Source organism: Poeciliopsis prolifica, unplaced genomic scaffold (genome assembly GCF_027474105.1).
Source record: "Poeciliopsis prolifica strain line A6 unplaced genomic scaffold, Auburn_PproV2 SCAFFOLD022, whole genome shotgun sequence".
NCBI lineage: Eukaryota > Metazoa > Chordata > Actinopteri > Cyprinodontiformes > Poeciliidae > Poeciliopsis > Poeciliopsis prolifica.
Window position 1 is genome coordinate 4364437 of NW_026562397.1, and position 23799 is coordinate 4388235.

Below are 23799 nucleotides of genomic sequence, written 5' to 3' on the forward strand. Positions count from 1 at the left end.
TAAACTGGGTGTACGTTTGGACAAGACTGGGTTCTGAACTGGGAGTACAAGAAGAAATCTATCATGCAGAAAATCCTAGGCTGCAGTGCAAACATCATCAGTTTGCGGGAATTGGAAATGGAGCAGCACTTCAATTTCTTTCATAAAGATCTACTGGTTCTTTATACTGATTTCAGTCAACTAATGGCTTCTCAGTTTTCTTGTTTGTCTTTTTTTTAATGTCCATTTAAGCTCATCTGTTAAAAGTATAACACGATTTGTCAAGGACAGTCTTCTAAGACAGAACTTTTAAACTGTAGAAAGACAAATGCTTGTTCTTTTGGGTTAAAGTAATAATGCATGCAGCTTGAGAACATTTTAATAATGAGCTGTCAAAAACTTCTACATAGTTAAATAAGCTAGTTAAATAAGTTTTTCTTCATGTTTTTTTTTTTATTTGAATGCAGGTGTGTTCTATGTCTTAAACTCTCAGTGAATCATCTTGACTTTTTGTTGGCATAATGAAACATTTGAAGATTAAACAAAAATGTTTAGTCTTCTACCATTAAAGCTGCAGCAGGTAATAAAAATGCATAAAGGCAGACACCTTTTGTTTGACGATTTGAGATGCTATGTAAGGACCTTCCTCCCACAAAGTATAGTTTCTAGAGAGAAAATCTGACATTATAGTGTTTTAGTGGCACAGATAAACCTGCATTATCTTATATGCAGGCTTCATTTAGGTGTTTTCAAGGTTTCTCTTGTTCAGAGAATTACCAAAATGATTTCTATTTTCTAAATGCCAGAGAAATTAGCGAGAACATTTTTTAGGGATTTATTTTTTGTAACTTTCTTTGTATATTGTCTGAGCATTTCATTTGGCAATGTGTTTGGATTGTTTCAAAAGAATATTACTTTATTCCTAACAGATCAATGACTCAGTGAGTCATTAATTGTAGTAAAGGTTAGCTTATTTTTAGATTTTTTTTTTTTTTTAACATTTGAAAATGAACTTCAGAAAGCTTGAATTTTACTGTGGGAAAAGTTTACAAACCTTGTTATTGAGTGCAGAATATTTGAGGCACAGCTCCTCCTCAGAGCTGCACTTTTCAAACTTCTGCTTCACAGAGCAGCTCTCCCCTGCGATTGCCCTGCTCAGCTCCTTCAGACTAGCCAGCAGTAATTAGCAAACACCTGGTGGGACTGAGCATCAGCTGATCTCAGTATGAGTTACTTCTCAGTTTTTTCAGTCATATTTCATATATATAGTTTGACTTCTGACACAACTGAAGGTAACGTAGTTACTTGATTGTGCTGTAAAAAGTCACTATGTACCTGGAAAACACACAATAATGTCTCTATAAAGAATAATTTTTTTTTGACAAAAGTTCATTAATAGAAAGTTTTAACGGTCACCACTCTTTTGTTCGGTTCTTACATCTGCCTTTGTCAGGATTGGTAATTAGTCACACAGAAAAGGGGATGAATTATTAATTGCACACAGTAACATTATCTTAAAGGAAGCTTTGGGCATGTTCTCCGGTGGTGGCACAGCAGCACATAATACCCCTTATCACGATCCCTGTCTAAACATTCGCTCATCTGATAACTACTGCATCGAACTTGATTTACTTTTTTGATTTTTTTCTCTCCCCAGACATCTATGAAGATTACGGTGACTGTGTTTGCGTATGGCTTTGAGATTTTATCTTTGACAGTAAAGTCAGTACAACAATGCCACTCCCTGTAGCCGTTTGACATATTTGCTTTTTTGTATTATTATGTAGACTTGGTTTCCTTTGTTCTAACGACACGCCGTTTTGCTGTACAGCTTTGGGTTCTGCCTGGATAAAGCTATGGGGCTTTTCTATAATGACCCATTGCTCAGGCTTAGGAATAAATGGCATAGCAAATAGATGAGATACACTCAGGGAAATACCAGTAATGATCTTGTTTTTCTGGGAGTTAAAGGATTATCTAATGGTATTACTGAAAACATCTGTGTAAGCATCATCCACTGCTCACAGCCTCACTGTTGCCTCATTTTGCTGGCAGATGTTCAATGGCAGCAGGTTGACAGTCACTTTAAAAAAAATAAATAAATCTTCTTTGTGGACCAATGATTCCTCTGTGGAAAAAAATGACAAGAAGAAGACGTTAAATTGGAGAAAATGGTAAAAACCTACAGACAACAAAAGAAGGAATATGAGATAATTTAATCCTTTTGCTCGTTGCCCCCTGCTCAGAGGACGGCAGTTGGGATATTGTCATTGTTACATGTGCATAAAGCGGATTATTGCTATCAGATTTGGTGATATTGTGAACACAATGTGATCGCCCGTTTTTATTTGTGTTTTAATTCTTTTTCTTTTCTCTTTTGTCGCGGTCCCTGTGTTCGTATCGGCTTTATCCAAACATCTCCACGCGTCATAGATAATGCTCCTCATTTTCTCCTATTTAGTTTTCAAGGTGCATATTCTCTTGTTTTCCCACCGTACACAACATCATTTATTCAGGCGGACTTTCATTTCACTGATTTAATCTTTTTTTTTTCATCCCCCCACTTAACTAAACTGAATTCATTTGGAGAAATAATGACGGTTCATCTGTGCGGAGAGATCCTACCTTTGGGAAAGGCCGTCTCTCGTTGTATCAATCTGCTTTCCCCTCCATCCAAAGCCCACTCAGAGCCATACAATAGGGCTGTTGGTGGGTGTATGGGGGATGTGGAGGTGGGTGGGGTGGGGGTCGCTGATATCTGAAATGTAATGGAATAAAAGATGAGCTTTTGCCAGATGTGGGGAAAAAAATATCACACGCATGTTTTGTGCAGAAGGGAGATGGGGGGTTGCATCCTCATGCACTGCAGAGTGTTGGAGGACCCATGGCTTGATAGGAGGGAAATTGTATGTGCTCATTTGTGCAGTTTGCTCTCTGTGGCTGAACAAAAGCAGCAATGAAGCACCTGTACCCCTCCAACCTTCTCCTGCTGGCCTGCTTGTCTGTTTGTTGCCTGTGAAGCCAGTCTGCCACTTCTGTTATTGGAATTTATGCAGAAGTGTTCCTGACAACATAGTCAGAAATGTTCTATTATTTAGTGCAACCTTCCTCTGACCAATGCATTTCATGAAAATAAGTAATTCCCATGACTCTGTTGATATGTTTAGCTGTGTTTAGCATGTTACTTTTATTTAAAAATTATTTTGTTTTTACATAATTGTCAGAATTGTCATAACAGTCTGTGACAGATGATCTCTGAAAATATCAATCTCCTCCCTGAGCTACTATTGGCGTCTGAGGAATATGGAGAAGCAACCAATCAGAGCCAGAAGGCGGGTCTTAGCGCTGTCAGTCACCCTTATGTACGTGCAGCTAAATGTTCTAGTGGCGGAGAAACAACTCACTGTTCCAGGAAAACCCTTTATCCACCGTAGCCATGCTAGTTAGTGTTAGCATTCATGACGGGTTGCTCTAGCTGCAGCATACCAGATAGCATTGAAGGTGGGGTGAGTAGCGCCACACACAGGAATGATTGACAGCGTTAAGGTTAGCTCTGGTGCATTCTAGCTTGCACTGAGAAGGCAGAAGAGCTCAATTTATTTGAGTTTTTTTCTTTATACCATTCTGTCACAACATAGTGACTGTTTCAAGAAATAGTTTTTTTTGTAGAAAAGTTACATACCAGAGTTTAATGATAAAATTATACCACTTCCATTTATCAACACACCTGGTAAAGATATTTAAAGATCCTTCACTTTATCTTTTATTTAAGTAGCAAAACATATTGGGAACATTCAAACAATTCAAATCCAATTTCAAAAAATTTTTAAGTTGTGTTTATGTACGGCATTTTTATAGTGACTGAAGATAACATAGTTACTTGATTGTGCTATTAAATTACTCTATATGCCTGGAATACATAATACTGCACCTTTAAGAAGCCCCTGCTGTTTCCGACATTTTCTATTCAGATCATCATCACAACAATGCTTCTCCATGCTGTTGTTTACATCTCTTCTGGACTGAGAAGTAGTTTTTATGATCTGTTAAGCGCCAGGTGTTTGCTGGTTGCTGCTGCCACTAGTCTGAAGTAACAGAGTAAAGGAGGAGAAGGGGAGGAGTGCTCTGTGTTAAAATCTTGAACAATATATAATTTTTTTTTCCACAGTTAGCTCAGAAATTAAACCTTAACCTTTTTGACCAAGCAATCAATAAGAATCGCTTATGATTTTTACTCCTTAACCTCTTATTTGAAGTACATATGATGAGATATGAACAGATTCTTTTGCAAAACACCCCAACAAACTCTTCTAAAATCCATTTAAAATTTGTACCTCAGCTTGATGGTGTTTCAGAGTCCTGGGTATATTATGCATGTCATATGTATATTGTGTTACCTTTATATAGGATGAAATATTACTTCATTAACAAGGGTGATGTGATGTGGGAATGCGATCATAATTCAAGAATGATGAGGGGAACGCTGCAGAAGTGATATATATGGGTGGATTGTTTTCAATGGTTGCACCCTCTCACCTTAATGTCTTCATATTTGTCTTCATAAATTCCAATTAGTTGGTCCGCATAATACATATTGAGCATCTCCTGCAATTTGGTAGCTTGAAGGAAACGTTAAATAGAGTAATCTCTACTTCATAATGTATGTCCCACAGTGCCCTGTTCTATAGGCCCGTTGTCATCTAATTTTCTTCCTTATTCTCGTTGGCTCTCGTTACAGCTGTTTACTTGGATATTTGTATTTTCAGTTATGAGTAAAACCAATTTTGCGATCAGAGTTGGTTGTTTGTCAGGTTTGATTCTTCATGAAGGGAACTGTTTAAAGAATGTCAGGGTGGAAATTTCCAAAAATGGTTAGAGATTCATGACATGATATCAGTCATTTGACACAAGAAATTGAGGTGGGAGGACGGTGAGGATTTTTTCTTTATTTTACATCAATCTAACTTCTATTTTTCTACTTTTCTAAAACTTTCACTGTGATTTAATTTAAAAAAATCTATATATATATATATATACTTACATTTAAGTGTAAAGGGCGCGCTAGGTCAAAACAACTTAATTGGAAACTAGTGAAATTACCATTGAGTGATCATTGCCAATAGATAATACGTCTGATAAAATATGGAAAGGTTTAGCTGCCCATCTTCTCACGGCCAACTAAGCGAGCATCCTGTTTGGTTACCTAGCAACAACCAGTTGAGTAGCTTGCGCAGCAGCAGCTTCAGGTTTTGCCACTGAGCCTCACAGCTGCTTAAAAAAACAAAAACAAAGGTGTGAAGTTAAAGTGGTGAATAAAACAGGAAAGGTCATGTGACAAGTTGGGTAGATATTTAAAATAATAATAAAAAAGACATTCAATAATTATTGATATCGACTGATCAGAATATGCTTTTCAGCCATATTGAACAATAGGATTCCCCTATTGTTGTGGACTTAATACATTGAGCAATAAAATATTATCATGTTTTTTTTTCTCCTGTTTGTGTTTTTGTTTATTTCCATTTTGTTCTGTTCCCAATAAAAGACATGGAACCTCCCAGTAAACTTGGTTTAGAACCGTTGCTGCTTTTCACATGTGACCCTGCTGAATATTTCTATCAGAAATAGGCAAAAGTTTTGTGTAAAATACTGAACACTGCTGCAAAATGTGTCCACCAGTGGTTGCTGTAGAGGAATTTAATTCTAATTAAAATTAGCTTTTAATTAAGAGAAACATACATTCTCAATGCTTAATATTTATTTTGGTCTCTCTACTGATGAAGTTTGCAAACTTGCATATAGAAATCTTCAGATTTGGATCCCGAGAAGTGTAAGTTCCCTCTATGGCAAGCTGACACCATAGACGTCCGTTTCACATTAAAATGGAATCAACTAAGGAATTTGAGAAATGAAATCAAAAGTGAGAGACAACCAGCCTCGTTCTTCCCTATTCCACCAACACCTTTGACTTAAATTGTATTTTCAGTCCTGGTTTTTATTTTTATGGTTTAAATGAACACACTACCGCTCTGAGATAAAACCATTATTATTATTGGTTGTATTTTGCCGCTTTCCTCAAGTCTTGTGTCATAAATCCGATAAAATCCTTCTCCTTATCTACTTTCCTTCCTGAATTTGCCACCTGGCAGCTTTTCACATGCTTAACTCTGCAAACTATGATGATGAAAAGAGAGACCATGAGCCCGATGTTTCAGAAAATATTCAAGAAACTGCAAATACCAATGAGTTTTGAGTGAACATCTCACCACTGATAAACTGTTGTTAAGCTTTCTTAAAAATGTTTTTGCGATGTTTTTGTGCTGTGTTTTCTTACAAAAACGTAAAAGAAAACTCGATGAGTTTGCTCTTAGAAAAGAAAAAAAGCTCTTTGAAGAAGAGTCGGTTAAACGAATACAGCAGTGTTGATGCTACAGAAACTTGAGACACAACTTGTATCAGCGCCGGAGCAAAATCGGGGACAAATTAGATTGTCATGTATTTGGTTTGTCAGGTCCTCTGCATTCAGAGATGGTCTTCACATTCATGACTGCATGAGATTATCAACCATTTAGCATAGTTAGCTCAGCTACAGTCTGTTTGCTTCCATTTCACTAGCATTTAATGAATTAAGGAAAGAAATTACCAACATATTCATATATTTAACTTGTCCCTGTACCTTTTACCACTTAACAACAGTTGAGTCAGTCAGCACCAGCTTGAACCCGCTTCCCCGCTGATCCGTCCTAAATGAAATTAAAGCTGAAACCCTGCAGGAAGTGGAGATCAGCTGGCAAGAGAGAAGGCACCTATGGGGAATATTTACTAAAAAAAAAAAAGCCGAATCCGTCCCCAGTTATTGTTTTTTTTGTCTTGCAGTCCATTTATAGTTCATACTCTCAGGTTTGTGGTGTTTCTAAAACAGTTTGAACCTTTTCCACTTTGAATTTGCTGCATTCCTGCTGCGATCGACTGAAGTATGTGCCGTCAGTTCATCTTCAACAGATAAATCATTGCATCTGCAATATTTTCCACCACTCCCAGAAACAAATTTCATTAAAAGGATTACCATCTGTCTTTATCTTCCCGCTTCTGTCGCAAGCAATTTGAAAGTTTCATGTCTTACACAAACAGGCCAATGAAAAGGCAAAAAAAAAAAAAGACCTGCATCATCTCAAATCACAAATTACTCCAACCTTAAATAAGCAAATAAGCCTGTCTTCTTAATTCAGTCTAGTTATTTCCATCAAAAGAAGAGTGCCTGTAGTGACAGAACGTCTTTGTGCGTGCTAATGGGGATGCATCAGTGGCAGGAATGTTTTTTCTTCTTCTTTTATTTTCTTTGTCTGAGCTGTAAGATATTTTTACCAAACAACTTTCTCTTTTATGGTGGCATCTGAAGGAATTCCTGTCAAAATCAGAAAAAAGAATATCATCTCTGGAGGGCAGAGCGGAAACATTAGCTCGCTTTGATGTTTTCTCTAGACCTGGAATGCAGCTAAGTGAAATGCCGTTTATGAAAAATATATCAGCTTAACCTGTTGATACAAAAGCAATATGATCAGCTTTCAGTGAATACACGGGCTGTGTTTGTGCAGGCACGTGTAAAACATAATTTGCAGCCCGGTTGTTGACATGTAGTTGTGTTTGCGGCAGACACTAGTACAATTTTATTATTATTATCATTATTATTGAAAAGATTTTAATCTGAGGATAATTTCTCACACATTTCGAATTGTATGCTAAAGAGCTAATTAACAAGGACTGTTTCGGAGTTCACAAGCTTCTCTGACATCTTAATTAGATCTTAATGACATTTCTGCTGGAAAGGCTGAGCAGAGTGCATGCAAATATACGACATGGTACGAGAAAGCAACCGACACGACTGATAAGTTCAAACTAAATGTTGAGATTGGGCTGTTTAGGAGTTGAAATATATGCAGATTAGTAGTGATATAGGACAGCATTCTTTATATGTGCCAACATGTTCCATTGTATGTTCTATTTTTAAATGGAGCTATGGAAATCTGGATTTTATTAACATCCTCCTTTACCCTATCAGCCATCTTGCCGCTTTTTCTTTCTCCCGGTGAGATATGGGAGTACGCATCGCCCAGTAATTACTGTGCCTGCGTCCCAGTAGAATCGCACCTCTCATATCGGCCTCTTACTCAGATCCTTAGCATTTATTACCATAAAATGTCACCCTGGAAATAACTAGATATGCTTTGCAGTGCCAGTGAAGGTAGTGTGATAATGATGTTTTTGGCAGATAGATGGCTGATTAGATACAATGATCTTCTGTAGTGCTGTATTTTGCATTGTAGATGGCTTTTCATGGTCTGCAGTGGATTGCATCCCCTCCCTGCCCCCTCCGGTGGGCACAGGGTGTATTTTTAGCTGTAGGGTGGATGCCCATTTACTCATTTCTAAACAAAGTCAGCAGACTCTGGTGGATGAAAAACAGCATGCCACAGTAAATGGAAAAACGGCGTCCATAGACCTCTGAACCTACCCGTTACTACAACGAGCTGTTGCATTCAAAATCCCTCCGTCCAAGTTCCTGCTGGAAGGAATAAACTGCTCACCATCTATGACTAGCATTGGTTAGCTGTCAAGTTGTCATCATATTGCGCTAATTCTTAAATGTACACACGATATATAAAAGAAAAAAGGACACAATGTTCTGCTAGTAATTGTCACACTATATAAGAAGGTCCAATGGTTTCACATTTCACAAGTCAGTGCCAAATTTTAATTAAAAAGAAAAATAGCAAGAGGACGGGAAGTAGCTCAGTTATGCTAGCTTGACTTTGACAATCGTAAAATGTAGATATGCTGCGGAATTCTGTGTTTAAGTTCAGAAAAAAACCAGGGGGACACGCGCACAAACTCTCTGAAAGATCATCACTAGAGTAGGTGTTAAATTAACTAATAAATCACTGCTGTGTTCAGACGATTGCGTATTAATAATCGCAAAATAAATATCAAGCCTGAAAACAACACTGAGTGTTCTGTTCTTTGTGTGGGAAATGTTTGCGGGTTTTCTGGTGTTGAATCCTGATACACTTGGAGCTGCTGTTTGCTAGTTGCGGGTCTGTTTGTAGCATAAGGTCGACAGAGAGCGATTTAAAGAAACAAAACAAAACAAAAGAATACAGGTAGTTTTGAGTTGCTCTAAACCGATTTCTTTTTCTGCGTTATTTCTCCCTTTGCCGTGGCGTGCTGCACTAAATCAATAATACCGACATCTCCAAAATTAACGAAATTTCTGGATGTAAACAATTGCATGTAAACCATCAACATGCACCAGGTGTTGGCTCACAGTACAATCAGGTGGATGCAAACATAGTCTGAATCTTAAAATCAGAGAGGGTAATTGATTCAAACTATCAAAGGCAAATATTTATTTGCCAGACAAATTGCTGGTTCTGATTTTTGCTGGGCTCAGCTGTCCTGCGCCACTCTTCATTTGAGATCGACCATTAGAGCAGACCGGACTGGGAAATGGGGGGAGAGGGAGAAAAACAAACAACTTGTATAGGAAGGGGGTCAGTTGCTGGGGGCTGGGGAGGAGGAACCCAGAGAGAGAGAGAGAGAGCCCCACCTGGAGTTTTTATCACAGAAAACGAAGGTGGAAAGGCTTAATAGAAACTTTGTCTGAGGTCCCTCACAGAGGCCAGAGCCGGGGAATAAACTGAGTGGATGGAGGTTGAAAGCTTGTGCAGCAGGAGACGCATTACGAAGATTCTGTTGGCTGGAACAGATGCTGTTCTGTATGCAGCCGTGTCTGTTTATCACTTCCTAAGCCTTCTGTCTCTTCTCTGTTCTCCCCGCTTTCTGTCTAGCCTGAATCTGTCAGACTTAAACCACAAATACCTGGCATGAACCACCTTTTTTCACAACTACCCCCTCTCCAGCTCTGTCCTCTCTTTCAAATGGTTCCACGCCAAAAATTATTTGTTTTACTTAGCCTTAATGACTTTACTTAACATTAATTTGCCCATAAAGGGCTATAAAAGTAAATGCTTGTTTCCTCAGTCATGCATCCCGTTGTTCTTTCAAACAATTTTGGGCCCATAGATGCATGTTTAATTTGTTATCCTAACAAGAAGCTAGTTTTTTTTCTCTTCTCTATTACTGCAAACTGGAACATTAGATCCACATGGTTTATGTTACACTTTCGCAACCTACTTGTGCTTAGGAGCATTTACCCTGAATGGCATATTTTCTTCAAGCAAACTGAAGCAGTTTCTTTTTCTTTTTTCTTGTTTCCAGGCAGAATAGCAAAAAATTCAGGCCATAGATGGGATAAAATAAAAAAAAACCTTATAAACTTGAATAATTTTAAATGGATAGTTTAGATTTAAGTCATGTTCTATAAAGTAATTTGTTATTCATGATTAACTGATTGTGCTGATATCCCAAACTTGTTTTTTGTAATGATTCTCTGTGCTCATAATCATCATTCATGATTTAGATTCATAAATCAATAATAAAAGTCAATCTAGGTTATTGCTTTTCTTGAGCTGTTAGCAGAGGCTACAACGCTTTGTATACTTAGACCTATGTTAGCTTTAAAACTAGCCATATCATTATAATTTAGCTATTGGCATGGGTAGCATAGCTACCATGACAAATACCTTGCATTGCTTTAAGTTTTGCTCTCTCTTACTCTCTAGCAGCCTAAATATACCATGTACATGTCCTTCATGGCTGGAGTCTAGCACTGACAACACCCTCATATAATTCTACTTAAAAAATAAAAAAAAAACTTTAAAAATTCTAACTCTACCTTTGTTTCTTTTTCATTTCCCAGACTTGGTAACCTTGGTTGACTTAGTAACCTTCATATGTCAGTGCTTTTATGCTATGCTTTGTCCATTAATGGCTGGTCATAAAGTCACAAAGCAGCTCGGTAAGTAAATCTGTCGTTTCGAGTCAGCCATTGATCAGCAAAATCATCAGACTTGATGAGTTGTGGTTTGGCCTGCTGCTCCAACAAAGGAATTGATGTACCTCAGGCTTCTCATAATCACACAGCGGCGAGCATGGCATGCGCATCGATCTCCGTAGCAAGAATCAAGGCAAGGCACACATGGTCTGTGACTGCGCTGATTACTGCTTCTGTGTTTCACAGATTCACGGAGGCGGACACCATCATAATGGGGGACGTGACGTACGGCGCCTGCTGCGTGGATGACTTCACTGCCCGTGCCCTGGGAGCAGATTTCATGGTTCACTATGGCCACAGCTGTCTGAGTATGTTTCTTTATCATCCTTGTGAATGCAAAAAGAAAAAAAAAACCTGACAAGATTGCCCATCAACGGACAGTGAGCTACCTGGAAAAACCACGTAGCCCAAATGAATATCAAAAAAAAAAATAAAAAAGTCTGACAGGTGTCTTTGATGAAAGCAAAATGTAGGTAATTAGAATTGTGCAAACCTTGAAAACATAACTATATTTTATAATTGCTTAGAATTTTCTACAATTTGTCAAGTTGTGATAACTAATTTCAATGAGCATTTCATCAGGCTTTTATTTTGAAGACCGACAACTGGTAGTGCACAACTGGAGACCGAGCAGATCTTTGCAGCATCACCTTCGGCCCACATTCACATCAGTTGAAAACACATCAGTGGTGTCCTTTGAAAACCTCAAGCAGGACCTTCACACATCACTGTCTGTCTGTCTTTTGCACATGGGAAGAAATGTTAAATCAATAATTTTGATACATATCTGCCAGAACAAGCTCACCTCGGCAAAATACCAGAAATGACCAACAGAATCTTAATGTGTCTGAAAAAAAAGCTTCTCCCTCTCCCCTGTTTTTGTTAGTTCGGCCATTATCTATCAATTGTAGCGAAATCATGGTTAGTTCTGATATTTTTATTTCTAGGGAGTGGAGGACAGTCGCACATCAGTGTCTGTGCTTACAAGCACCAAAGTTGAAGTTTTCAAAGTCTGAGTTTCAGGGTTAAGTTAGATGAGAAGAAATTGCCAGAACATTTTTGTTTATGGTCGTCTTTCTGTCTGTGATCTGAGCCTTCATCTCTCAGCCATGAGACATCATTTGCACTGTTTCCTAAGATTTCAACCACCTGTGAAAGATGAAAGACTCATGCCTCAGAGTGACTCAGAGCTACTGTCTCCTCTGTGTTCCTTTCATTTTCTCTGCAGTGTTTTTTTCTCTTTTTAATATATATATATATCCAATCCTTTTAAATACCATTGTCAAAGAGTACCTTAGAACGAGGCATACAAAATCAATGTGACATGATTAAAACAAATCAGACATTTTTCAGTTCATCTGAGCAATATATTTAGACGCTTTTTTGCATTGGTTTAAAAAAATGTATCAATGTGTTAAAATGGCTCAGATGTAACTGTACACCTTAACCTCCTTGGATCTATAAATATGCAGATTGCTCCACACCTCTCCCCTCAGCGTTCACTTGCAGTTAAATCAGATCTGCTCAGGTTTAACACTTCGTTATGTCTTTCGCTGCATTATCGCGGACTCACTGCGATAATGCAGTTATTTTATTTATTTTTTCTAGATTAAAGTTTGTACAGACTTACACAACAACAAAAAAAGACATTAGAAAAAGACTATCACTTTCAAATACACAAAATTTATATATATGTCTATGTTTCTAGTGCAAATATCTTGGTTCACTTGAAATAAGACAAAATTAACTTTCAACTATCACTTCAGCATGGTATAAAAGCTTGTTTTAAGTCAATAATTCCTTAGCATATATTAAAAGGCACTTGTTCCACTGACAGATTATTTCACTTAAAACCCTCATGTTATAAGTGAAATAATCTCCCTGAAGAACTAGTGCTTTTTTTAAAAATAAATATTAAAGTTTTACTGATTTATCTTGCTGGAATTTACTTGTAAATTAGGTTTTTGAATGTAAACAATATTTTCAGTACTAACTAGAGCAAAAATACTTGATACGATTTTGTGTTTTTGCAGTGCCAAAGATGTTTTGACTTTGCTAATATTAATCTTTTTCTCACTCACCAGCTTTAGCAGATTCAAAAAGAATATTGATTAGGTCGTACTGTAAATCTAATGTTGTATATCTAGTTCTATACCTAGAGTCTCGCCACCTGAGCGGATGGAAACAAAAGAAATCTTATTTTACACTTGTTAGTTTGTAGAAAGTTGTGTTTTTTTGCCCAATAAATATTTGACAACTAACAATAATTTTTTTAGATGTAAATTCTGTTTTAGACTCCATTTAAAAATCTATCTGATAAATTGTTACATATAACTTCATTTAATTAAAACTTTAATATGACGTCAACTGGTATCTTTATTCTGTGTCATAATTGCCCAAGTCCATTAAGAACGAACACTTAATAGAAGATCGCCTAAATGCTCACGTGTAACAAATTACTCTCAGTTGTATGTTTATCGATGAGTCCATGTTCCATTATCAACATTTACTTTTTAGTAAATTTGTAAAATAGTTGTTTACATGTTTTTGTTTTGTTGTTGTCTAATAAGGAGCTCTGCTAATAGGCCTTATTGCAATAACACATGAGAATAAAACCCAGTGATTGTGCAGTGAGACCTGTCTGTCTCATTGACTGTTTCTCTAATTGCGGCATCTAAGTGCACTCAGACCGCCGCGGTAATGTGAACACAGATCGATGTCGCTTTGCTCTGCCCTTTTACTGTTTGGCAGTGCCGATAAACAAGAAACAGACAGATGGTAGTCTCAGCTCAGAGGTTTACTCGTCAGGCGCAACACTTTTAGTTTTAGTTTTACCTTCTTGGGCCCTGCAGCCAAATCGAGTTGCTTCTAATACCCATCCATATCCATACCTTATACTTCCTGGATCAAATGTGGAGTCGCTAATCCTTTCTCTATCCAGTTAATTTTACAACCTTACCTCTCACACACTCTGGATCATTTTTACTTTTTCCACTTCTGCATTGTGCGGCAAACTGTTTGAACTTCCTTTAGCCGTCTATGAAATCTCCCTCTTCCTAAATTAACTTTGTCTATTTCAATTGGGATTTCCTCATTAATTCACTCTCGTTTCATTCCCGTCTGTTTTCAGTCTCCTGTGAAGAAAACAGTTTAGATGTCTGTGTGGTTTCTGATTTCACATATATTTCTTTTCTCGATTGTTTAATGTGGTGACATTAAGAAACCTCCTCCAATCTTGACATTTGCACCTTAATGGGCCAGTTATTCAATTAAAACAAGATGTCCTCTTGGTCCCGATGAGCAAATTACGTGAAATAAAAGGATGAATAATAGTTTTTGTCAAAACAATTTTTGTTTTATGCATCCCTCTCTCCTTTTTTTGCCCTTCCTGTCCTGCCATCTTCACTCAGCAACTTCTTCTTCTTCTGCACGTCTCCAGAAACGCTTTCTAAGCCTATGTGCGTGGTAAATGGCCTATGAAATTAATAGCATTAATAGCGATCACATGTGTCCCTCTCCTTCCCTAAATAATTGAGGTCTTTGCATCAGTTCCTGCATGAGTTGGCAACTTGATGGGAATGATTTTCAATTATACTCCGCAGACGCCAGCTGTGAGCTATAAAGGCGCCTTCAAAGATCCTGTATTGCTGGACAACGGAACATGTTAAGGGCTTCAATGTTTCGGGCGCCATCAGCTGTGTATATATTGCCGATTCATCTGACAGAAGAGTGAATTATTCATCTGTCTCTCCATCATAAGCCTTTCATTTTATATTTGTTTGTCTCCGATTCCCTGCAGTCCCCATAGACTCCACTACGGGGATCAAGATGCTGTACGTGTTTGTGGATATCCAGATGGACAATGCGCACTTCCTGGACACAGTGAAGTTCAACTTCAATCCTGGACAATCCCTGGCACTTGTCAGCACCATTCAGTTTGTTGCAGCATTGCAGGTAATCGACCCAGGCTACTGTTCTAATTTTTGGCTGCAGCGCTTTGCAAATGTGTTCATTCTTTGTCTTATTCTGTCATGTCAGAACCAGAAATTTGATTGTGCTTTGTTGCGAGTTTATATGACAAACCGAACATAAGGTATTAGACACTTAGACACTTAAGAAAAGGAAAGTATTTTGTTGTTATCGATAAATGTGTCCCACTTCCATTTACTCTGATACACTTGAACAAAATTTAGTGCAGTTGCCTTCATAAGTCACTTACTCATAAAATAGTGTTTTACATGTGTAAAACTAACAGTGTATATCAGCTTGAACACACCATCCACATGGCGGTGGCAGCATCATGGAACTATGATTCGCATGGACAAAATAAAAGCAAACAAAAAGCAGGGAAGATGCCAGAGATGATGGGAAGAAAGATTGAGATACATAGAATTGTGCTGTATGTGAGGCTGATTAATTCTGATTAATTGATTGCTGAAATAATTATCAACAAATTTAGTAACTAATTAGGTAATTTGCTGAATAAACAACATATTCAGAACAGTAATTAAGCAAAAAAAAAAAAAAAAAAAAACATACATTTTGCAATTTGGACAAATATCCTGAACTCCTCAAATGGCACAATTTTGAATTTACTAGGTTCAAATTCTGAAAATAAATATTCTATTAGATTTATCCATAAAAAAAGAGAACATATGACAAATTATAAAGAAAATTAGTTTGTACAAGATCCACTGGAGTACAACTCGAATTTATTCAGCAATGGTCAACAGTGATTGGTTCTCGTTCATGTTAATCATATGATTTGGTGAGACATTGTTCAGCTGCTTTTCAATAAACTCGCGGAAAGAGTGGACTTTAGCTTGGAAGTCTTGTGGCTCGATGTCCTGCTCGAATCAGGAGCAGGTGAGCAGGAGCAGCTGCTCTCCGTCGGCAAAGTGTGTAACGCAGTGGAGAGGAGACGCATGCAGTGTAAATCCGCAAAGATAGAGAGGAAGTTGTTTTCTATGAAATCATTTATTTGAAGTAATTTATATTTGTCTCATTGACAACTACGAGGCCATGGAGACATGACTGCACCATTCACAAGCCTTAGCAAGCTTGTGAATGGTCAGATAGTCGGAGCTATTTCTAAACTGACAAGCTGGATCATCAGAACACCAGGAACGCATTTTTTATGTAACCAACTGTTGACTTGTACCTCCATCTTCCAGCCTGTGATTAGCTTCCATCTTGTCTGCAGATGGTAATATTTACTCCATGGTTCATGTATGTCAGTATGAATTATTATTTAACACATCAGTCAGAAATGGGGAAAAAAATCACACCTAAGTTTCACCTGATTAAAAGTCGCAGAACCAGCCAAACTTCGGAAGTTACTATATAAGACATAAATTATTCGAGCAAACTTGCCACAGGCAGCAAAAGGTGTCAGATTGGGGATGAGGTACAACTTCACACAAGGTAATGAGATGAAAAACAAAACAAATCCTGAGCATAGATCATTTTTTCAAGAGTTCACAACTTGAATCCAAAAGAGAATCTTCAGCTATTTTGGAAAGAATAAAGGAAGATGAAATGCAGTCCATTCTTTTTTTTTTATGTTATTTTCGTTCCAATTCACAATATTACACTAGTTTCTGCTGGACTATCAAATAATATTCATGTAAGGTAAACTGAAATGAATCTGAACACTTTTGCAAGACATAATCATATCAGGAAAACATCCAGGTGACTTCAACAATGAATATTTTTCATTCTGTCACGAGTTACAGTTTTGACTTCTGAATTTATCCTGCTCTGTTTTTGTTTTTTGGTTTTTTTGGTGCAGCAGAAATATATAGACAAGCATTGATCTGAACCCTTGCACCATATATGTATTTTATTTTGTGGTGCCTGGTTTTTATGAACCCTCCTCTGAGCTCAGTTCAAGTGTGGGTTTGTCAAATCTGGCAGCAGTTATTTTTGCTTTGAAAGGCGCAATGACCTCGGAAAGCCTCTCAGTTCAGCATCATGCTCAGGACTGCTCTTTACATAAGCAGTGGCAGCAGTTATAGTATTAAGCTTTAACATCCCTCTCTCTGGCTTGCTGCCTCGCTGTTCTATAATGTGCTCTGCTGCTTTCATTTTCTGAGTTCTTCACCACTGCTGTGGGCTTTTGCTAATGTAAAATACACTATTTTTATGTCACTCTACACTCCTGGGTGATTCTAAATTGCATGTTTTGTGGTTCTGCTGCGTCCATGTGTCCATGTATGCTTTCGTGCTTCGTTGTAGTTTATCTATGCATGGATGCCTATATGGTTTGTCCGTCAGTAGATTTCTTTAGAACTAAAAACAGTTTTTATGATGAATTCTCAGGAAAGATTAATGAAGTGATTCGATTTATTTCATTTCATTTGAGATATAATGGAGGTGATAATGCATTATCTCTGCCTTTTCCATTAATTTATGCTTTCTTTTCAGCCAAATGGTACAAAAAAATTAGCTGTAAATTCAGCTTGATTGAAGCCATGCTATTTTTTTATTAACAGTAAATACAGTTGAAAGAGGACGTATTATGCAAAATTCACATTTTGCACATTTTTATTTGGGTTTTTACTGCTTCTGAAAGCATCCCAAACAAACAACAACAAAAAACACTCCAAATAAGTTAATGTTTTTTGGTGTCTGGAAAATGAACTGTTTGAAAAACCTCCTGGATGTTGAGCCACAAATCAGCAGGAACTGTCCTTTACCAGCAACCCCAATGAAGCCCAGCCCATCGCCTAGCTACACAAGCTTGGGCTCCAGCTCATTTTACTGCTGTACAGTGGCTGCTGGAAAATACGACAGTTTTATTACTGCAGGAGGCTGCTCTTTCTGTACGGCTGTCTAATTATGCATCTATTTGCTGCCTTTTAAATGTTTAGTTGAGGGGAGGAGCTGATTTGGATTTAATCGTTTTGTATTCCCTCACAATACTGTGCTGATCAGTTTATGTGGCATATTTAAATACTGTAAGACTTTCTTATGCTGGCTGTGGTACTTTCTGTTTTAATATAAGGTTATGTGAGGTTTTTCCATCAATGTTAATATCTCATGAAATATCTGAAGTTTTACATGTTTTTCTTTAGGATAGAAAGGCACCACAAACCTTTCACTACGCCAGCAAAAATATGTTTATTATTATTAACTGTTTGGTGCAAAACATTGATTGAAAATCGCTTTTTCAAGATGGCACGGCACTTTAACACAGACTACGAACAGAGAGACACAACCAAAACTGTCAGATGACTAATTACCCGTGATAATGTCTCAGAAATAGTCCAAAAAGTTTGGATGTATTTTTATTTCTTTCCTACTTAAGGAAGGTTTCTGTTTACATCATAGGTTTGTGGTGCCTTTCTATACTAAAGAAAACTATATAAAATGTCAAATATTTCACAAGGAAATATTAACATACATGGAAAACATAACCTTATCTTAAAGCTGAACGAAAAGTGGCCACAGTAAGAAGTGTTCAATTATGCTGCATAACTGATCAGTAGATTATTGTGAGGGAACGCAAAAGATTTGCCAGGAAACACAAAAGTATTGCGAGGGGACGCAAAAGAAAAAAAAAAATCTCCCATGTCCCCTGGAGGGCTCCGTAAGAATCTCGTGCTTAACTTCACTGGAAAGAAAATTGTTTTTTAGTATTTTTCTTTGGGAAAAGGTGATCAAAATTGCATACGTTAAACCCTGCAGACCCTCGTCTCACCTCCTCAGAATAAATATGTGGAAATTCTTTCCCCTCCTCTTCATGTTGCAGGCTGTGAGTGCAGCCCTGAGGCCAGAGTATAATGTGCTCGTCCCCCAGTGTCGGCCTCTGTCACCGGGAGAAATTCTAGGCTGCACCTCTCCACGCTTGGATCGCCACGTCGATGCCATAATGTAAGAATCCTCCTTCCTCCTGTCTTCCCCTCTCACCAGTTCCATGCCCACTCGTGTGATTTAAGTTATAATCACTGTGACAATACTCCCAGTCACATAAAATGTAGTTGGCAGAGATAACCAGGTTTGTCTGTTCTGTAAGCAGCCAGGAGAAGCCAGATGCTGTTCCCCTGAGAGGCTAAAAATACCTTCTTTCTGTGGAAATCTGCAAATTCGATGTAGTTTGACAGCTTTGGATGTCTTAAAACCGCAACATAGCCACGTCTGTGCCAAATTTTCCAACTTTTTAAACAAGAGCTTTTTTCAAAGCGCGACACCTACTGCGACATGCGCATGGGGAGAATTGATAAACTGTGCAGCACATCTCAGTTTGTTTACACATTTGTTGCAGCTCATGTGATTGCCTATTTTAACTTATCTCATTTTCTGTGGAAAAAACATAACTTCCAGCCAGTTGTTGCATGACTTCTAAAAGACTAGACAAGTGGGTGTGTTTTTTCTTTACGTACCTGTGTGTAGGGAAGATATTTCAAGGCATTGGGGGACAAGGAACAGAGAGATTTGCAGAAGTAGCAACATGCCTGCAGCTGCTTTCCCTCAATAACATGCCGTGCTGAGTTGTGTTCGACAAATCCTGAGCTTTTTTGCACAGAGCGAGATAATGTAATTTCCCTGATTTAATTATGCATAGGTGAAAATTCCTCCTCTGTCTTATCTGCACACATTTAGCTTTAGTCATTTGGTGTTAGACCATGTGATTCGAACCTTCCAGTGCGTGAAAAGACGTGGAAAAGCTTTGCTATGTGCACAAATGGAGACGAGAGCAATGCAAGTGTTGCTGTGTGTTTTACATATTTATGTAACTTATGTTGTACATCTATCACATTTTGAGAAGCTCTCTAATACTTATACAAACAATATTATATTTTAAATCATAAACATTTAAATCCTACGTGGTTTTCTCATTGGTCTTCAAAGGAGATACATTTTTTCTAACATAAAAATCTTTTTAGTCACAGCCACTGAAACAGGAAGTAACTACCAATCTTATATGGATGTTAACTTTGCCTCCATAATGACACCTTCTTATAGTCCTGTCACTGGCTGCAATTCTGTTGATCATATAATTGTGCAATTTGACATTTTGAAAATAAATTCACTTAATGGAAACACAGCGGTTTTTGAAAAGCTGTTGTTTTTGCGATAAAAGTTTTGGCGCCAGGATGAGGAGATTTTCTTGACCGTATCAATTGTTTTTTTCTTGCAAATCTGCAATGGAAATCACTTGTTCACATCACACGAGTCACATGATCAACATGTTTGTTGCCCCTGGCCTAAACCACGAAGAAGAAGAAATCGGGAAGTAGCTGGAGAATGATGGCGTGACATTTTTCTTAATGACTTATCGCATGAACAAACGTATTCATTTCTGGTTTTAGTGGCGTTTCTTATTTAATGGAAATTGTGAAATTGTGTTTTTTCGACATTAGCGAAATATTGAAAATGTTTTGTGCACATATGTAATGGAAGCTCAGCTACTGGCTCTGGCTGTAGACAGAAAACCGATCATATTGATTATATTACTGAAAGAAAAAGAACCTTTTAAGAACAATATTCAGATTTGTGTACTCAAGACAACATCAAACAGAATGTGACGGATTCATCTGTGCAGAATCTGTGGGTGAGTTTGTGGCAGTAAGCACAAGTTGGGTTCCTCCTCCAGCTCTTCTTCAAGAATAATGAAACAGTCGTATCCGCACAGCCTGGTAAAAACCAAACCCATGTTCTACGCTTTGCTTCATCATCCAGAGGGTCTGGACCTTTTACTATTGAGAAGCTATTGCTTGTTGGAGACGTGGAAACTTGACATTTTAAGCCATTGGATCTGATTTTACCGAGTTGCTAATGTTTGGCCATGACGTTTGTAATGTGCCAGTTCAATAAAGCTGACTGGAAATTGTGTACGCTCACGGTCACAACCTCTTTGCCAACAATAGAATATTGATTAAACTACAGCAATACGTAGAGTACAATTTTAAAATCAACATTGTTCAAAACTTTTCTTCTGTTTGCTGATTGGCCCGATTGAAACTCAGTCAGAGGAATTCAGCTAAATGGGTAAAAATCCCAGGTGGAGAACTGAAGGGAGATGAGAATCAAGCGGAGTTACATCAGAAAACAGTCAGCAGGCTACTATTCTCTCAACTTTGAGAGTTGAGGACACAAATTAGTTCACACCAAGCAGATGGACTCCTCGAAAGAGACGTAAACTGGTCCAGACCCAGTTTTGTTTGGAATCATACTTTAATTATTTGTTTTTAATAATTTGCAGTTTCAACTTGATTTCTTTTCTTTGTGTCTGAGCCAAATGAAGGAGAAAGGTTTGGTTTTAGATGCTATCTTAGTATTGAGAGTAGTTACACTAGTTACACTTGGAAATGTTGTTACTCAAGTAGAAGTCAAACGTGGAGCGCAGTAAAACTACTCCTAGGAGTATGTTTATTTTAAAGAAAAATTACTCAAATAAATGCAACTTGTTTTCTGCGATAACTTGACAGCTGCATTACTGTAGGAGAATTAAATCCTCATGAATAAAACACTAGCTTTAAGACTTGACAATCCATGGCTCCCTTATATAAAGTGTGCATGCCATATTTTCTTACATTTCCGCTACATATTTATTGATTTTATACATGGAAATGAATATAACTGTGGTGAGATACAATCCTGAATAAAAATAAAAAAAATACAACTTGTAAAACTGATGCTTTAAGCTAATACCAAACATGTTGATATTATGATGAAGCTCCATGAACATGATCTTCAACGCGCTCTCTCGTATGCGGCACCAAATGGAGAAAAAAAAAAGTGTTCTGTTGTGGTGTTGCTGCATCAATGAAGGCTTAATTACAGAGTAGTAGTTTCCTTCAATAATTAGATTTCCTTTTTGACTTTAATAGATATCAATTCAATGTCACGACAGATAAGCTGCTGTCTGTAACAACAGCGTCAGAGTTCAGTTTCGTTAGCTGTGACATATCTTTTACAGTGTTGAATATCAACCTTTTGAAATGGCATTAATTAAAACTCGGCTTCGGTTTATTTTTTACTTTAATTAGAACTGAGCAAGTGTGACAGAAATGCTGCATGCACAAAATGTAAATGCACATACAAGTCATTGAAGCACTGAACAGAAAAAAAAGGCAGAAAAACAACTCTTAGCAGCCAGAAAGTGTATTCAAAAGAGCTTTAAGAAAAGATCAGCGGAGCGTTTCTGTCTTCTGAAATGCGCTTTTACTCTTTTCTACAAAATAACAATATGTAGATGCGAACATGATGATAAAGCGGAGGCTCAGAGAGCACAGCCGGATTCGGACAACAGGACTGAAGTGCTTGCAGGTCTGTTGGTGCGGATGTAATTATACGAGGGGCGCGGACGTTTTCAAGCAATGAAAAGCAAAGCAGAGGAGGCTGTGCCAGATTTCATTTTGTTCCGTCGTTGCATATTATTTTACCGGGACGCGCGGGAAAACGAGTACGCGTTTTCACATAGGCGCGCTCTGACAGAGTCTAGACGAGTTTCAAAATTGCCTGCATGGCAAACGGCCTACATCCCTGTTTCAAGCTTCTCAACAAAGAAAGCAATTAGTGAGATTATTTGCATGTCTTAAGTAAGAACAGGTACGGACCTGAACACCTTCCACATCCAAGTAGCGGAGTGCTCTGTTCTTATCCTCCAATATGCATTTATATTGATTTGTGTTTCTTAAAAAAGGCTGTGTGTCTAAGGCACATTCATATTGAGAAACAGCAGGTATTTTTGTCTTCTTTGTTCTCCAATTCCTGTGCTGACAATTAAATGTATTTGTCTTTAGTTATCTTGGAGATGGAAGATTTCACTTGGAGTCAATCATGATCGCAAACCCAGACATTCCTGCCTACAGGTAATATAAAAGAACACGTTTGAGAAATGTTCATGTATGTAATGTTTTCTTTCCTGGAATGTTAGTATGTAGCTTTTGTAAAAACAAATGCAGTATAATGCAAGATTGGTAATCTACAAAAAAACATTTGCTTTCTCTCTGTGGTGCTGCTGCCATTTGCAGAGCCAGGAAGAGGGTCTGATTGGTTGTTTCCAGCACTGTCAATCAGTTGCTAACTTACAATTATAGGAAAACTGTTTATCCTCTGTCAACAGTGGCTGTACTAACTCGCCTTTCTTTTTATTATATTTAAAAATGGCTTTCCTTTTTCGTACCATCATTTCAAATGAGGGATTGAACAAAGCTTAAATGGGGTATTGTTTTGTAGCTGCTTTAGCCTTTTTCCACTATTTTATTCCTGCCATCTCTGCCATTCTTCTCTAACAAACCTCTGAGCCAGAACAGAACAGCTGTATTTGTACTGAGATTGAATTACACACAGATGGTCTCCTTTTACTAATTAGGTGAATTAAAGCTACTGGCAGTTTAGTTGTATTCGATTAAAGGGTGCTGAAGCAGGTTTTTAATTTGAAAAAAAAAAAATAAAGAATTAACTATAATCTGAAGAATTTAGATGTTTGAATCAAAGAAAAGACGTCTTGTTCTGTTTTCCAATACCTTCTAAGTCAGCAAATCATTAATATTGCTGTGTCTTGAAAAAATGCCAAATAATGTTGTCCTAAATAATACACTTTAAGCAAACTTGTATGAATTTAAATCCAAGCTCAGTTGTTATACATCCATACACTGCAGCTAAGATCACAGGTCTCCCCCTCATAAACAAGATTCTAATTTCAAGTGTAGGAGAGAAAAAGAGATTAAAAGCTCTGAAATACCCCCATTTCCCTAAGATACTGCAGCTCCTGTCATACTCGATGGCTTTTCATGATTAAACGTCCCGTCTTTTTGAGCATTTCCGTCCTCGAGATAGAGACCCGAGCAACAGCTGGTAATGGGAGGGATAAAACTTCCCATGTTTATGCCTACGCACACCTCCTAAAACATCTGTGT

General features: G+C 37.7%; 1 protein-coding gene across 2 annotated transcripts in view; it reads left to right on the forward strand.

Annotated features, from left to right (window-relative positions):
- The window catches only part of dph1 (diphthamide biosynthesis 1), a 73355-nt gene that overhangs the window by 23331 nt on the left and 26225 nt on the right, over positions 1–23799 (forward strand). For both annotated transcript variants that reach the window (XR_008606996.1, XM_055045528.1), the window contains exons 4-7: positions 11117–11238; positions 14730–14884; positions 18684–18805; positions 22681–22749. Coding sequence is in view for 1 of the 2 variants with exons in the window: in XM_055045528.1 (XP_054901503.1) it covers positions 11117–11238; positions 14730–14884; positions 18684–18805; positions 22681–22749 (468 nt within the window). In the remaining variant the exon portion in view is untranslated. The remainder of the gene's footprint in view (positions 1–11116; positions 11239–14729; positions 14885–18683; positions 18806–22680; positions 22750–23799) is intronic.